This window comes from Haliotis asinina, chromosome 16 (genome assembly GCF_037392515.1).
Source record: "Haliotis asinina isolate JCU_RB_2024 chromosome 16, JCU_Hal_asi_v2, whole genome shotgun sequence".
NCBI classification, from domain to species: domain Eukaryota; kingdom Metazoa; phylum Mollusca; class Gastropoda; order Lepetellida; family Haliotidae; genus Haliotis; species Haliotis asinina.
This window is the reverse complement of record NC_090295.1, coordinates 45,703,223-45,719,148: the sequence shown is the minus strand read 5'-3', so window position 1 is coordinate 45,719,148 and position 15,926 is coordinate 45,703,223. Positions and strand designations below refer to the sequence as shown.

The 15,926-nt window shown below is 40.9% G+C and overlaps 1 protein-coding gene across 1 annotated transcript; it reads left to right on the top strand.

Annotated features, from left to right (window-relative positions):
- Positions 1–7,717: 7,717 nt before the first annotated feature.
- LOC137268395 (perlucin-like protein) lies at positions 7,718–15,340 on the top strand. Its single transcript, XM_067802964.1, has 5 exons — positions 7,718–7,798; positions 8,245–8,309; positions 13,040–13,262; positions 13,996–14,148; positions 14,999–15,340. Exons 1-5 carry the CDS (start codon positions 7,741–7,743, stop codon positions 15,043–15,045), a joined length of 546 nt encoding a protein of 181 aa, XP_067659065.1. The 5' UTR covers positions 7,718–7,740; the 3' UTR covers positions 15,046–15,340.
- Positions 15,341–15,926: the final 586 nt, after the last annotated feature.

Below are 15,926 nucleotides of genomic sequence, written 5' to 3'. Positions count from 1 at the left end.
CTATGTCCTTCTCATCTATTCTGCAAGTTGTTTTCAACATTTTCCTTTTCTCGTTTGTCGTTAAGGAATGCTTGATTCCATCCAGGTTTAAAACATGAGCTTTCTTGATGAGTTCGCACTTTTTCAGCCGATGCTTACACCATGCAGATATTTCTGATCTTGATATTAGGATGAACATTATGTGCCCAGTGAAAGCATGTGGCCACATGACATCAAAATATCTCTCGCATGCTTCTACCTGTTGTGGATCCAGATTATTCGACCCAAATATATCATCAAACAGCACAATATATCCTCCATTCAAATTGCTGTCATCGTTGGATGAATTCCGGGGAATTAAATCCCACTGTTTCCATGACGACAATTTTACTGGTATCCTTCCAGTTAATTTAGATATGTTGGACATAAGATGTAGCCCTAGCGTAGATTTTCCTGATCCTGATATTCCCTCTATGAAAAGCACCTTGCACTGCTTGAGGAGACGCATGGCGGACCTCTCTGCTCTGGTTGAGATGTACGGCTTTAAGGTGACGTTTTTCAGCAATGACCACGCCGAACCTAAAACAAAGAAAAATAAATATATAATTTAGCTTCAAATGACTATATATCATTTGACACACAGTAACCTGAAAATGATGGACGTTTTCAGGATTTTAATTTTTGTTTTTGTTTTTTCCCCAGTCTTTCAGTCTTAGGGTTGGGGTCAGGATCAGAAGCTATTTTCATAGACCTTCCTGTTAGAGATTGTTTGTGTCCTTAAGGGCACTTAAGGATTATGTACTCAGTAGACATCGCAGTGCTCTTGTCATTGGTCATTGAAGAGGGAAGCTACGGTTGAATATGTTTTCAATGTTGTAATTATCTCCCTTTGTGAGAATCAGACATTTCCTCTGTCAACATCATACCAGCTGATTTCACCAAGGTGGGCAACATCTGAACCCGAATCACTTAGAGATTTCCTTCTTCTTCACGATTAAACAGCGTGATGACACTGACTGCTGTTTAAAGTGGCCATAAGCCACTCATACACTCTTGGGGAGAAGTGGGGTAGTCTTGTAGTTAAAGCGTCCGCTCGTCACACTGAAGATCCGTGTTCGATTCCCGAACAAATTATGTTCATCGTTCAGTATGCTGGGTCACGTGTTATATCAGGTCAGAAATACTCACCAACAATGTTTTCAAAGTGAGACGGGTGGGCCTCTGTAGTTCCATCTGTAAACACAAACAGATTCAGCATTTACAGGGTTAACCCTTCACTACGCCCTTCCAATTCAGAGATGCTATTCTAAAAGTGCATAGCTATGCCTTTCTATGAATTTACATGTTTATCCGCATAAACACAAGAGGGCGACTGTAACGCAATGTTCGAATAATTAAAATCTCATAAAAGTAACCTTTCATGTTTATGTCATCTGTGTTTCATTTGCTGTTCAGAAACGAAACCAACCATGATTCCATCCAATCGTCCATATTTTTAATGGAATCCCCAGTTTCATTTGTTTTGGATGAAATAATCTACATTAACCTGGCTGACATCTCACTGCGCACAAACAAGCGAGAGATTTTATTTTGAAGTCGTATAACAGTGTTGTTTTTATCAGTTTAATCACAAAAGAGTGAAGTTATGGATGTCAACTACAGTGGGTATGAAGCTGTTGCTATAACTTGTACACCACAAACCCGGAAACATTTTTGTGTGATGCTCAGCCATTGTGTCATGCTCATTGCTACGAGATATTTGATCAGTATATTCTAATGTAATGTGTGACAGGAGAACAGACGTAAACACCATTACACTTCATCAGAATCCTGAAATCTGTGTTCCAGATGTGGCACAGAGTTGCGACAACGTAGAGTCCACGCATCTCGATCATTTACATGCCGACGCTACAAAGTGTGGGAGTGAGTTTTGTTTTACACCACTTTCAAAAATATCCCAGCAATATCACGGCGGGGGACACCAGAAATGGGCTTCACACATTGTACCCATGTTGGGAATCGAACCCGAGGAATCGGTGTGACGAGCGAACGCTTTACCCACTAGACTACCTGCTATAATACGTGCTACATTTCTGATGCGACGATAAAGAAGAAACAGTATAACTGACACAACAAAACCACGGAAATATAGACACATACCTTTGTATATGATTTTGTTGATATATGAAGTTTCAGAAGCGATGGTTGCAGTGTCCGTTTGAATTTGGTTTATTAATGTTGGTCTGTCACAGCCTGTGATATCATTGCTGACTGCAGACGTCGCCTCAGTTTGTGAAATACCTGAAAATATGTTTTGAGCGGCTTATTGATCTTAGCACCGATTTGGACAGAAAGTAAGGTATATCAAGAGGAGTCAGCTGGCTGCTGGAGGTTTGCCGGATGTCTACATTTGTCATGAAGTCTACGAATGTGGTTCTAAAACATCATGACAATCATCATCATCGTTGTCGTCGTCGTCATCATCATCATCATCATCAGAATCTTGACCAAGCCACTGATAAATAAACCCTAGCACACCCTAGTATTTAGCACATATGTTTGGACGAGTGCGATGAAAAGGTGATGACTTACGAAATCCAGAATGACATTTCACTTGCGCCATTAGAAAGTGAAAAACACTTATTTGTTTACGGTCGTTGAATCTAGTGATAGAATTTTCATGTAGCAAGCATTACTGTTTCACGTACGACAAATTCCCTATTTGGATCTGAGCTTTTCACGGAAATTGTCTTATTTTTCCCAAACTTTTGTCAAAAGACTCACCTCCTTTGGTTCCGGTATCTGAGTTAGTCCATCCTCCAGAAAGACCAAGGTGAGTACCTTTCGAACCCTGCCTCCGATCTCTGCCACCAGACACACATCCTGACGGATCTGTGATGATTCCAGTTCCTGACAGACCAAGGTGTTCCTGAGCACCTTTGGAACCCTGCCTCCGATCTCTGCCACCAGACACACATCCTGGCGGATCTATGGTGATTCCAGTTCCTGACAGACCAAGGTGCTCCTGAAAAGCTTTCCCATCCCTGCTCTGGTCTGTATCACCAGGTCGTGGTCCGAACCAGCTTTCTTGTTCCGCTTCACATAACCGTTTGGGCCTTGTTGGAATAGAATCACTTGGGATGTCGTCCCGGTTCGTTCTCTTCGCCGTGGCTCTATCCATGGTGAAGCTATTTGTCAGCACAGGCTAAAGCATGCAGGGTTACCTGGATTGAGTCGGCTCTGAAGTACGGAAAGACCATCAGTTGTACAAAGTGACAAGTACCAGTTACAGAGGCTTAGTTCGGGACTTTGTTCTGCGACACGAGCAATTATAACATATTACTGGGCGTGCGAATGTTGGTTTACGCCGTAATAAGCTGGCCGCTTTGACATCGAGTGAATGATAGAGTTGACAAGGCAACGACCTGTGCCCTCGTGGTTGAGGTCAAACTGTGAAAAACCGACCCTCATTTTAATCCCCTCAAACAACAACCTTGGTGTACTAGGGACATATAATATTAGCTTATATACCGTTCTTGTTGAGGTCCCTCTTCACGGTGTGTTGTATGCAAGCCGCACCATTCAATAATCACTGTATAGTCATGCAGTCAAATTGTCATTGGTGTTTCTACACCAGTTTATTAGCAACATATCACACACTAGGATATGTGATATATATATGCGTGTTCAGAATATGTGTTACTTACGTGCTAGTAAGCCCTGGGTTGTTTATCAGGAAGTCAGACAAGCCGGAACATTTCGTAACACGGATGAAGTGTGGGCTACAGGGAATTTACATTGTGTACATATCCGACGTTTTCACTGCCATAAATAAATGTTGATGGTAGCTGTTGTCTGAAAATGTCGCCTCAAGGGCAATAAGTACATCGGTTACATCGGTAGCTGGGACGTGCAACGTGGCACCGTCACTCTTTAACGTTCACTTGTGCAAAATGTGTCAATATCGACAAATAGGTGCTATATATATAAACTATACGTAAAATAAGTTGCGTGGTATTGAGCCTGTTGTCGCGGTCGTCCCCTGGGAGGGAGACACGCGATCCCGATCCCTCACGCTCTATTGCCACTGTTTATTTGTCTCCATATACACAGGTATATGGTCCCTGCCCTACATAAAGACTCTGTGATATGAATTACTACATTTCAATGTAATACTCTGAGGTCTGCACCTTGTCGATAGAGGGTATTCGTATTTCAGTGACCGCACATGAATACAATGCTGGTGTGGTGTCTTATTGTAAGCAACAATGTTTGTCAATAAAATCACCAAAATATATTTTTGAACATGTACCTTCACAATCAAAGTTAGCTCTTTACCTGGCAATGCTTGAAGATACGGGTTAGAATACTGGTCTCCGCCAACCCATGCTTGTCGCAAGTGGTGACTGACGGGGTCGGATGGTCAGGCTCGCTGACTTGGTTGGAACACGTCATCGTATCCTAGTTCCACTGATCGACGTTCATGTTGTTGATAACTGGATTGTCTGGTCCAGACTCGATAATTTACAGACCGCCGCCATATAGCTGGAACATTGCTGGGTGTGGTGTAAAACAACAGACAAATGTCAAATTGACACTGAATCAAGGAATGATTCAAACATAATTAAAACACAGTACTTTTTCGTGATATATAATATACATGGCTGCTTGTAGAAAAACCCAAATAAACAAAATTATAAGCGTACAATCGCGATTCAAAAATGCAATATATTTTCTACTTGGGCTTACTTCCCTCGAAACGAAGCCCTCGGGAGACCGAACCCAGTCATAGCGGGTGGCTGAGCACTCAAGTGTAACGACGGTTTCAGATTGGCTGGTTCCTTTGTAGACTAACAGCTACTCTCTGAAGTGAACATATTTTATTGAAAAAACGTTCATAGTGGAAAAACATAATATAATGAAATGGAGTCCTGAGACTTTCTCCACTTTCCCAGTCTAAGTAAACTTATCATCAGTACTTTTCGTTACACTCCACTACTGAGTCTAACAAAACGTTATGGAAGGTCGCGTCAGGTAACCTTTGAGATTGACCAATCAGAACATAGCTTACCAAATCGCGAAAGTGCACATTCGCACATAGCTTTTGAACTTTTTATCTCGAAAACGTTCGTTCCCGAACGATTCCGAATGCTATTTAGCGTACGATCGTTTCCGGGTGGTGCACAACCATGACAACGGTGAGTAAACAGTCGCTGAAAATAGTGTTTATGGCAATATTCAAGGATGTCATCTTGCGGAAATATTAGCTAATGGTAACCATGTCAACAGAAACCCCAAAGCGCATATACCGCAGGTCAAATAAGTGTGTTATATGCAGATTTTTGTTTGTGGAAGGATTTGCGTCAGTGACCTGAATATTGTGAAAGTCTCTCCGATCCCTAAATAATAGCCGTTGTCTGATTGGTTAAATCTATTTAAACGTCTCGCGTTTGATTGGACGGTCATTGGTCGCTCAGAGGTTACCTGACGCGACCTTCTACTAGGTTTTGTTAGACTCAGTGGTGGAGTGTAACGAAATACACTGAGACTAAGTTTACTTAGACTGTTCATTTTCCTGAAGCTATGAAAAACTAGATTTGCCACATCTTCTAGACTTGCGTGGGCTTTCTTGGATATATGTACTTCAGGGTCTGTACGACAGACTAGTTCATTTGCTGATACGCTGAGGGATCATTGCGTGTACAGAAATATTTTGTACTTAGGTTGACTTCCCTTGTTACGAAGCCCCCTCGGGAGACCAAACCCAGTCATAGCTAGTTCATTTGCCAATACGCTGCGGCTCATTGAGTGTACACAAAGATAATCTGTTTGATGGGCATTTTAGAAGTATGGCGAGTTACAAGAAAGTAAGACTCTTTATGGATAACAACTTCTTTTATTGTACTTGATGCATGGATTCATATACCGTTGTCAGACAAAATCATATACACTAGAAGTTGTTATCCATAAAGAATGCATATAGAGATGTTGGGTTTTGTAAATACATTTTCTGTGAATCTGCGTTCGATCCAATCAAAAATCATCTCAGTGGAGATGATCAACTATTGCGTGGCAGGAAACTGCCATTCGTCCAAGTACAAAGCAGGACTTGAAACTGACAAGAGTTTGCACCAGTTTCCGTCAGATCCAATCATCCGAGAAAAATGTATGGAGTTTGTCTGCAACTCACAGACATAAAACCATGTCATGTGTACAAGTATCACACCTGCCTAATTGCATAATGAAGCAGAGACAGGACTCGGGTGCACGAGTCATAAATCAATTTATTATGTTTATGGCGTATAGCCTGATAGGTGTTAAGTTCAAATTGCATGTGGTCAATGATTGAAGCTGTGTATTGCATGTTGTCTTTAGCAGACAGATTTGCAGACACATAGGTGTCAATGAACCAGACATTGAGCTTTCTCTGTGACAGAGGCTGCTTACCACAATCAACAAGTTTGTTTTGATGTAACGAGTAGATTATTTACTTGTTTGTGTACACAACCAAGATTAGAATACTGCTCATCGCTCATCCGCTCATGCATACTGTTTCAAGCTCCCCGAACATATTCATTGTGCATGCGCAATGGACGCAGCGCAGCACAGTTGTTGAAACCACTTTTCCCCCAGCGCTGGGGGAAATTTACAGGACCGTTTGAACTCGTATTTCGCGGGCTTTTTTTCATCTCTTTTTTCAACTTTACAGGTAGCACTTTTGATTATTTGTTTCGGTAAGTGCATATCGAAAAGTATCAGAATCTGCAAAGTTGTATTTTACGCATCCTCGATATCTCCAGGGTATATGCTCCGATAAGTCTCCACTATACCCTGGACGCATCTACGGGTCGGCCCGATAACTGTATTACCTCCCTTGGCTGGCTTTTTATCCAATCAGGTGTCTAGGTTAGGAAGTTGAGCGAACCAATCACAACTCACTTTCGCTTTTTAAATTCTCTAACCGATTAAACTTGGCAAACAAACCAGGCAGAGGTTCTCTGAAAGGGGTAGATGGATTTCTTGCATAAGTTTCTAAAAAGGTTTCGGACCTATCAATTTGCCTGTATGATTTCCTCAAATTGTGAGTCGCACGGCGAGCAAACCTTCGCAGTTGCAACTGCTACCTTTGTTGACACTGGCAAGTTCGGTTATAACGGCGGCCTTGCTGACTGGCTGCTGTGAGAATGCGGAGCCAGCAAAGGGAGGTAATAAAATTATCGGGCCGACCCGTAGATGCGTCCAGGGTATAGTGGAGACTTATCGGAGCGTATACCCTGGAGATATCGAGGATGTATTTTCCGTTGCATGTGACCTTTAAACGTTGTCCCTGTCCGTCATTCTGATCCTGACTGTATCCAATAGGTTTATTGTGTCCATAACACCCAACTTTTATTGGTTGAAATTTATATCAGTATATTGACTTTGTCTGTTTATGGCTGTGTATGTTGACATGCTGCCATGAACGGTTCTAGACTTGTGGCGTGTGCCCTTGTTAAGGATGTTAATCACATGTCATGAAAAGGTTTTATCTCACAACGAACAAAACAACCAGTTTTCCTGTCAAAATGACGCAGGGTTACCCGATCATTTTCACTGATGTGATGTTCAGTATGGAAGCAATGCATGAGTTGCGTCCCTTGCTGCGTGCCGGAAACCACTCACTCACTCACTCACTCACTCACTCACTCAGGGCTCACTCACTCACTCAGGGACTACACCTTTAATTCCCCACAGTGTCCTACAGCGGATGCGTCTCTCATCATGGCCCGTGCGTTCTGCCTTTCAAATGCTCTTGTAATAACTGCCTGCATATTCACAGGTAAGTATGCTGTTGATCACTGGATTGTCCGTTCCCAGACTTGACAATTTACAGACTGACTCCATGCAGGTAGATTAAAGCTGAGTGTGGCGTTAAACAACAAACAAACAGAGGTAAACAAGTGTGCTTCAAATTGCAATACCTCTTGTGCGAATAGTTTATACTTTTCAACGAAGTTGTTACAAAACTGATAAGATATGAGTCATATTGCAAGTGCTGCTCATATACACCCCACTTCCCTTTGTTTTTCACACTATTGTTGTCTAAGATTTAGATGCTGAGGGAAGAAATAATTATCTCGAAGGTATCGTGTGTAGTTTCAATCAACAGCTAGCGTACTTATCGTGCATGTATATGAGTACTCTCGTACAGTGTCTTCTTTATTGTCCTTGTGTGGAGTTCCGTATGATTGCCATGATCCCCATTTCACGTGTCTGTGTTGCCAGGAGGATGTCAGGACGGGGACGTGGACCGATGTCCGACACAACTCAACAGAGGAGCGTACTTAAAGGTACAGCTCGTTCTCCGAAGGTTTTAAAAAATAACCTACTGGGAAAGGATGTATGTACGTATGTGTGTGCGTGCCTGTGGGCGTCTCTCACTTTGCACTACAATTTTTTGATAAATGTAGACTGGCAGATATGCATTGTTTCATTGTATTAACTGGGATGGGTCGTATCGAGGATATTCTGGAAAGAGCATTCTATTGTCACCAATACACAAACACTATTTTTATCTTACTTATAAGTTTAAATTTAAAAAATCAGACTTGTGTTTATGATAGAACTGTATTCAATATTGCAGTCTCGTAGAAGTTATCCCTCAGTGTCTATAATCAAGTCTTACAATTGTCATAAAGGAACGTTTAGCTGGAAAAGTTGTGACGGTGCTGTCATAATAGGACTGTGGGATAGCGTAGTGGGTAAAGCGTTCGTTCGTCACGCCGAAGCCGGAGTCGATTCCCGGAGCTCGTGGTACACAGCCCTCAGCACCTTAAAGGTCACATGCAACCAAAAAATCAAACATAATTAAAACACATTTATCACTTATTCATGACATATAATATACATTGCTGCTTTTTAAAAAAAATAAACAAAATTATAAGCGTACAATCGCGATTCAAAAGTGCAATATTTTTTACTTGGGCTTACTTCCCTCGAAACGAAGCCCTCGGGAGACCGAACCCAGTCATAGCGGGTGGCTATGCACTCAAGTGTAGCGACGGCTTCCGATTGGCTGTTCCATTTGCTGACATGCTGAGGGTCCATTGTGTGTACAGAAAGATTATCTGTTTGATGGGCATTTTCCAAGTATACCCAGTCACAAGAAAGTGAGATTCTTTATGGATAACAACTTCTTTTTGTGTACTTGATGCGTCGTTTCAGTATGGATTCATATACTGTTGTCAAACAAAATCATATACACGAAAAGAAGTCGTTATCCATGAAGAATGTATATAGAGATGTTGGGTTTACAAAATACATGTTCTCTGAATTTGCGCTCGATCCAATTAAAAATCATGTCAGTAGAGAAGGTAAACAGCTGCGTGGCTGGAATCTGTCATTCGTCCAAGTACAAAGCAGGACTTGAATCTGACAAGGGTCTGCACAAGTTTCCGTCAGATCCAGTCATCCGAAAAAAATGAATGTAGTTTGTTTGCAACCCACAGACATAAAAACATGTAATGTGTATCACACGTGCCTAATTACATAATGTGGCAGACACGGGACTCGGGTGCACGAGTCATAAATCAACTTATTTTCTTAATATCGTATAGTCAGATAGGTGTTAAGTTCAAGTTGCGCGTGGTCAATGATTGAAGCTGTGTATTGCATGTTGTCTTTAGCAGACAGGCAGACAGACACATAGGTGTGAATAAACCAGACACTGAGCTTTCTCTGTGACAGAGACTGCTTACCACAATCAACAAGTTTTTTGACGTAACGAGTAGATTATTTACTTGTTTGTGTACACAACCAGGACTAGACTACTGCTCACGACCTCAGACGCCGGGCATGAATACTGTTTCAAGCTCCGCGAACCGATTCACCGCGCATACGTTATGGACGCAGCGCAGCACAGTTGTTGAAACCAGTTTTCCCCCCAGCGCTGGGGGGAATTTAGTGAAACGTTTGAACGATTTCGCGGGCTTTTTTTTCATCGCGTTTTTTTTCAACTTTATAGGTTGAATTGGCATTTTTTATGATTTGTTTCGGTAAGTGCACACCGAAAGGTACCAGAATCTGCAAAGTTGTATTTTTACGTTGCATGTGACCTTTAAAGAACCCACTCATCCGATGGTAGGTGATCAGATGGTGGTCACACGAACAGGTGCAGACACCTAGGTGCGGGTATAGTAGCGTTCAGTATCGTTGGACAAAATACTGTTATTATGTATGGCAAGCCGTTTTCACTTTTATTATGATATTAAATATGTCTTGAATTGTTTTAAAGATATCTTAAACTGAATTGAAGATATCTCGAATTGGGATGATTATTGATATCTCCAATAAAATGAAAGATATCGCGAATTGAATTAAGGATATGTTGAATCATATTAATATCTTAAAAAGAATTGACGATATCTTGCATTGAATTAAAGATATCTTCAAAATCCTACTACTAGTAAATACTTTTGTTTGTTTTTGTTTTTTTCGTGATCAAAACAAAGCTTAAATAGCATTTTCTATCTTTAAGCAAGGGAGGGTCCAAACATCGGATTTAAAATATACCACGGGCTTCTTCGACGCTCGCTTCACGAACAACCCATTAAGCAGGAACAGAGGGTCCGATGGATATTTCTCGATCGTGACACCATCACCCGACCCCTGGGTTGAGGGCAACGCAATGATTGCATGTTTTTATTGACGCCTAGAAATCAGCAAAATTGTGGACTTGTTGCACATTTTATACACATGTGTACAGACTACCGAAAACCCTTCCTTACATGACATCACAGCGGTTCGCTGCAGTGCTCTGGCGACAGATATACGTAACCTGTTTGTGGTTTCGTTAGCGGGCATGGGGGAAGCAGACGACATTTTAGCCACTTTTAATCGCTCTGTATTAACTAAACACAAGTTTTTCAAAGGGTGAATTTGGTGTTCCGCACAAAGCTAACCAGAAGACTTTTATATGTTAATGGTTAAATGTGTATGAAAGCCCGAAAAGTTTATTCGTTCTTTTAAAGTGAAAAAAAACTGCAAAACTGAAAGCTCGAATGAACATTGCGCACCGCCACTGTAGAATACTATCAGAAACAGACTATAAAAATGTGGCGCATTGCCACATGTGTTAGCTCGCTAGCGATGATGCAGGAACTGACTCAAATACACTACGAGGGGTAATAGACTACGAGAATGTGGGTAGAATTTATACAGGCGGTGTTCTCGGCCGCAATACAGGATCATGTCTTGACTGCATCTCGGCTCTCGGCATGTACGCGCTGTACATGCATGGTCACCAACCATTTCCAACCGGAAGTATTTACGGATATGTAGCCGGAAGTATTTGAAGATATCTTGAAACCGTTACATTTCAAGATATCTTTGATTCATTTCAAGATATCTCTAATTCAATTCAAGACATCATCAAATCAATTCAAGGTATCTGTAAAACAAGTTTAGATATCTGTAATAGGAAGAATTGAAGATATCTACAATTGAATTAAAGATATCTCTAAATGAAATGAAGATATCTGTAATACATTTGTTGATATGTACCTATCATTTCAAGATATCTAGAACTGAATTACAGATATATTGAATTAATTTCTAATACATTTATGTACACTATGGTCGTAATTGTTTTGCAGATATCTTTGAAACATTTAGAGATATCACGAAATATGTTCTTGACATCTCTATAACAGTTTGAGATATCTGTAATTCTATTTTGGATGTGTGAAATTAATTAAAGATATCTTCAATTATTTACAGATATCTTTAAATCATTATTGATATCTTTAATTAGTATTATCTAAATTCAAGGTCATAAAATATGATATCTGGGAGTACATCGATATCAACGTTTTAGTCAAAACCCCCACGTGAACTATTTCTAGAACGTCACGAGAAAATACGAGGGGTAGTCGGCCACGAGAATCTGAAGAGGGTTGTGGTGACTTTTTACGTCGCATTGGCATTATTTCGGCCATATAGCGACGAATCTGGGTAGGATGTACAAAAGCGGTGTTCTCGGCCGCGATGCAGGATCATGTCTTGACAGTACAGGACCGCTTCTCGGCTCTCGGCATGTGTGAGGTGTACATGCATGGTCACCAGCCATTTTCCGAACCGGAAGTATTTGAAGATATCTTGAAATTGAATCTATTCAAGATATCTTCAAATTATTTCAAGATATCTCTAATGCAATTTAAGATATCTTCAATTCGATTCGAGATATCTTTAAAACAATTTCAGATATCAGTAATCCCTTAATATATTTTCTCTATTTGAGATATCTTTAATTAATTTCAAGATATCTCTAATTCAATGCAAGATATCATTAATTCTTTTTAAGATATCATTAATATGATTCAACATATCCTTAATTCGATTCGCGATATCTTTAATTTTATTGGAAATATCAATAATTATCTCAATTCGAGATATCTTCAATTCAATTCAAGATATCTTCAATTCAATTCAAGATATCTTCAATTCAGTTTAAGGTATCTTTAAAACAATTCAAGATATTTTTAATACCTTAATAAAAGTGAAAACGGCTTGCCATATGTGAGGACGAGACTGTGTGGTAACTCGCTGCGCCTAACGCGTTGCATGGAGTTGAGTACTCTCCACGGAGTTGAATTAGGTAACAGAATGCGCCTCGAGCATGTACCAAGTGAGTGGACATGTGCGCCAAACAAATATCCTAAATACCCTAGAAAATATCCCCACAAGCATGGGTACAATAAGTAAAGCCCATTTTCCCATACACACATACGCACGTACGCACATGCGCACATACCCACATGTAAATATGTAAATCTTATTCCCCCCAGGTATAACCTTTACACAATGTACCTATATGACTGTGGTTAATCGAACCCTTGTCTTCAGTGTAAAGAGTTGACGCATCAACCACAAAGTTTCCCTTCAGCCCCTCGCGTGATTTATACCAATTTGCAAGACGACGCTATAGTTACGAATGGATTCAAATTATATATCAGTATGGAACATATAATAATAAACAAGATGATTGAGGAATTGTGGGCATGTGCTTGTGCTTGTTTAACAGACGTTCCGAGACCAGTGTTACGACTTCGTAACGTACGACGACAGAACGTGGAACATGGCGAAGACGTCGTGTGAAAGTCAGGGAGGATCCCTTGCGACAGTCAAAGACGGACCAACGCAAGACTTCATTTTCGCCGTCATCAAAAGTTTGGGCTACACGAAGAAAGGCATGTGGATCGGCTTAACAGATTCCGAGGAGGAGGGTGTTTGGAAGTGGGTCAAAGGTCAGAGTTCATTTCGATGAGTATGTCACGGCAACATATGATCGCGGGGTCGAGTCCTGGATCACCCTGTTCATGATTAAGCTGGTCAACAGGAATCTGACACTTGTGACACAACTGATATATTGTTATAGCGGATACGGTCAAAATTCACTCACTCACTCATGGCAGCGTTCGAGTTATTGTTTCTCTGTCCCATCTTACCATGCTTGGACCTGAGAAGGTCCGGATTAGAATACTGGCCTTCAGTGACCCATGCTTGTCATAAGAGGCGACTAACGGGATGAGATGGTTTTTCTCGCTGACTTGGTGAACGCTGGATTGTCTGGTCCAGACTCGATTATTCACATACCCCTGCCATACAGCTGCAATGTCACTGAGGGCGGCCTAAAACTAAACTCACTCACTTACCATGCTTGCAAACTGAGTGCTCCCTTTAATCTTTCTTTCCACGATAAGTGGATATTCTATGACATTCTCTATTCTCTCTCACTGACTCATTCATTCACACATTTCTGGGTTGGTCTTGTAGTTAAAGCGTTCGCTCGTCGCGCGGAAGACCCGGGTTTGATTCCCCACTCGAGTACAATGTGTAAAGCCCATTTCAGGGAATAGAAACTTGCCTTCAAACAAGAAGCCAAGTGCTCCATACGCATAAAACTGTTGAATATTATAAATATGACATTGTCTCCGGGTATGATAGATGGAAATCATGATGATGAGTTTGCCTCTCCAGCTGGTACAGTGTCATACAGTAACTGGGAACCCAACCATGGAGGAATACTGGGTTTCGCAGAAGACTGCGCTCTACTGCGATCTGTGGATGGAAAATGGATAGAACTTCCATGTGGCGTTTTCTGGGATACATACGGCTTCATTTGTCAATACGGTAGGGATAGTTTATTGTGATGTGACAAGAAAGACTTAATGTAATTTTTTTCAATAGGGTAGGGAGACTCAATTGTTGTGTGCCAAGAACGACTTCTTGTCATTTGTCAATAGGGAGAGTTCATTGTGATGTGACAGAACGGCTTCCTATAATTTCTCAACGCGGTTGGGACGTCTTCTTGTTGTTTGTCAGTACGGTAGGGAGAGTTCATTATGTGATAAGAACGGCTTTTGTCATTAGTCAGTAGGGAGAGTTCTTTGTGATGTAACAGAACGGCTTCACATAATTTGTCAATACGGCAGGGAGCCTTCATCGTGAAGTGACAAGTCCGGCTTCTTGTCGTTTGTGAGTGCGGTAGAGAGATTTCATTGTGAAATGACAAAAACGACTTCTTGTCGTTTGTCAGTACGATTGGGAGACTTAATTCTTGTTGTATGTCAGTATGATAGGGAGACTTTAAACTGTCAGACTCGCCAACTTATTTAACATATGTCATCGTATCCTAATTGCGTAGATCGATGCTCATGCTGTTGATCACTGGCTTGTCTAGCACAGACTTGATTATTATCACACTGCCGCCATAAAGTTGGAATATTGCTGAGTGCGGCGTAAAACTAAACTCACTCACTGTAGTCATTTCATAAAGTACAAAACGAATGTAAAGGAGAAAATTGTCTGACCGAAGGACTTGAAGTAATTATCGCATTCTGGTCGGGTTTTCGTATTTCATCAACAGGGAGACGAGACGCCATTCAAGATACGGAAAGGGGCGAGAGGTGACGAATGACATGGAGACTGAAGATAAGGGAAAGATGTAAATGGTCTTAAATGGTCCAGCTTTGTGTTACAGATATGATACCGACAACCACCAACCTCCCGGGGATTCCGACACTATGAAGCTCAATATCTGCGATTTGAGGCTTGACCGTAAAACGTTGCGGTGCACAGATTGTGATTAAACCTTGCATTTTATGCATTCTAAAAACATGCAGGTTATGTGTTTCATTATTGGCTACTGACTCGAGCCACGTGGTTTCTGACGTAATGATTAATCCGAGGTGCGGACAAACCCGAACATTCTGGAATTGTTAAAGGTCACATGCAACCAAAAAATCAAACATAATTAAAACACATTTATCACTTATTCATGACATATAATATACATTGCTGCTTTTAAAAAAAAACAAATAAACACAATTATAAGCGTACAATCGCGATTCGAAAGTGCAATATTTTGTACTTGGGCTTACTTCCCCCGAAACGAAGCCCTCGGGAGACCAAACCCAGTCATAGCGGGTGGATGTGCACTCAAGTGTAACGACGGCTTCCGATTGGCTGTTTCATTTGCTGATATGCTGAGGGTTCATTGTGTGTACAGAATGATGATCTATTTGATGGGCATTTGAGAAGTATAGCCAGTCACAAGAAAGTAAGATTCTTTATGGATAACAACTTCTTTCTCTGTACTTGATGCGTCGTTTCAGTATGGATTCATATACTGTTGTCAAACAAAATCATATACACGAAAAGAAGTCGTTATCCATGAAGAATGTATATAGAGATGTTGGATTTGGAAAATACATGTTCTCTGAATTAACGCTCGATCCAATTAAAAATCATGTCAGTAGAGATAGTAAACTACTGCGTGGCTGGAATCTGTCATTCGTCCAAGTACAAAGCAGGACTTGAACCTGACAAGAGTTCGCACCAGTTTCCGTCAGATCCAGTCATCCGAAAAAAATGAATGTAGTTTGTTTGCAACCCACAGACATAAAAAC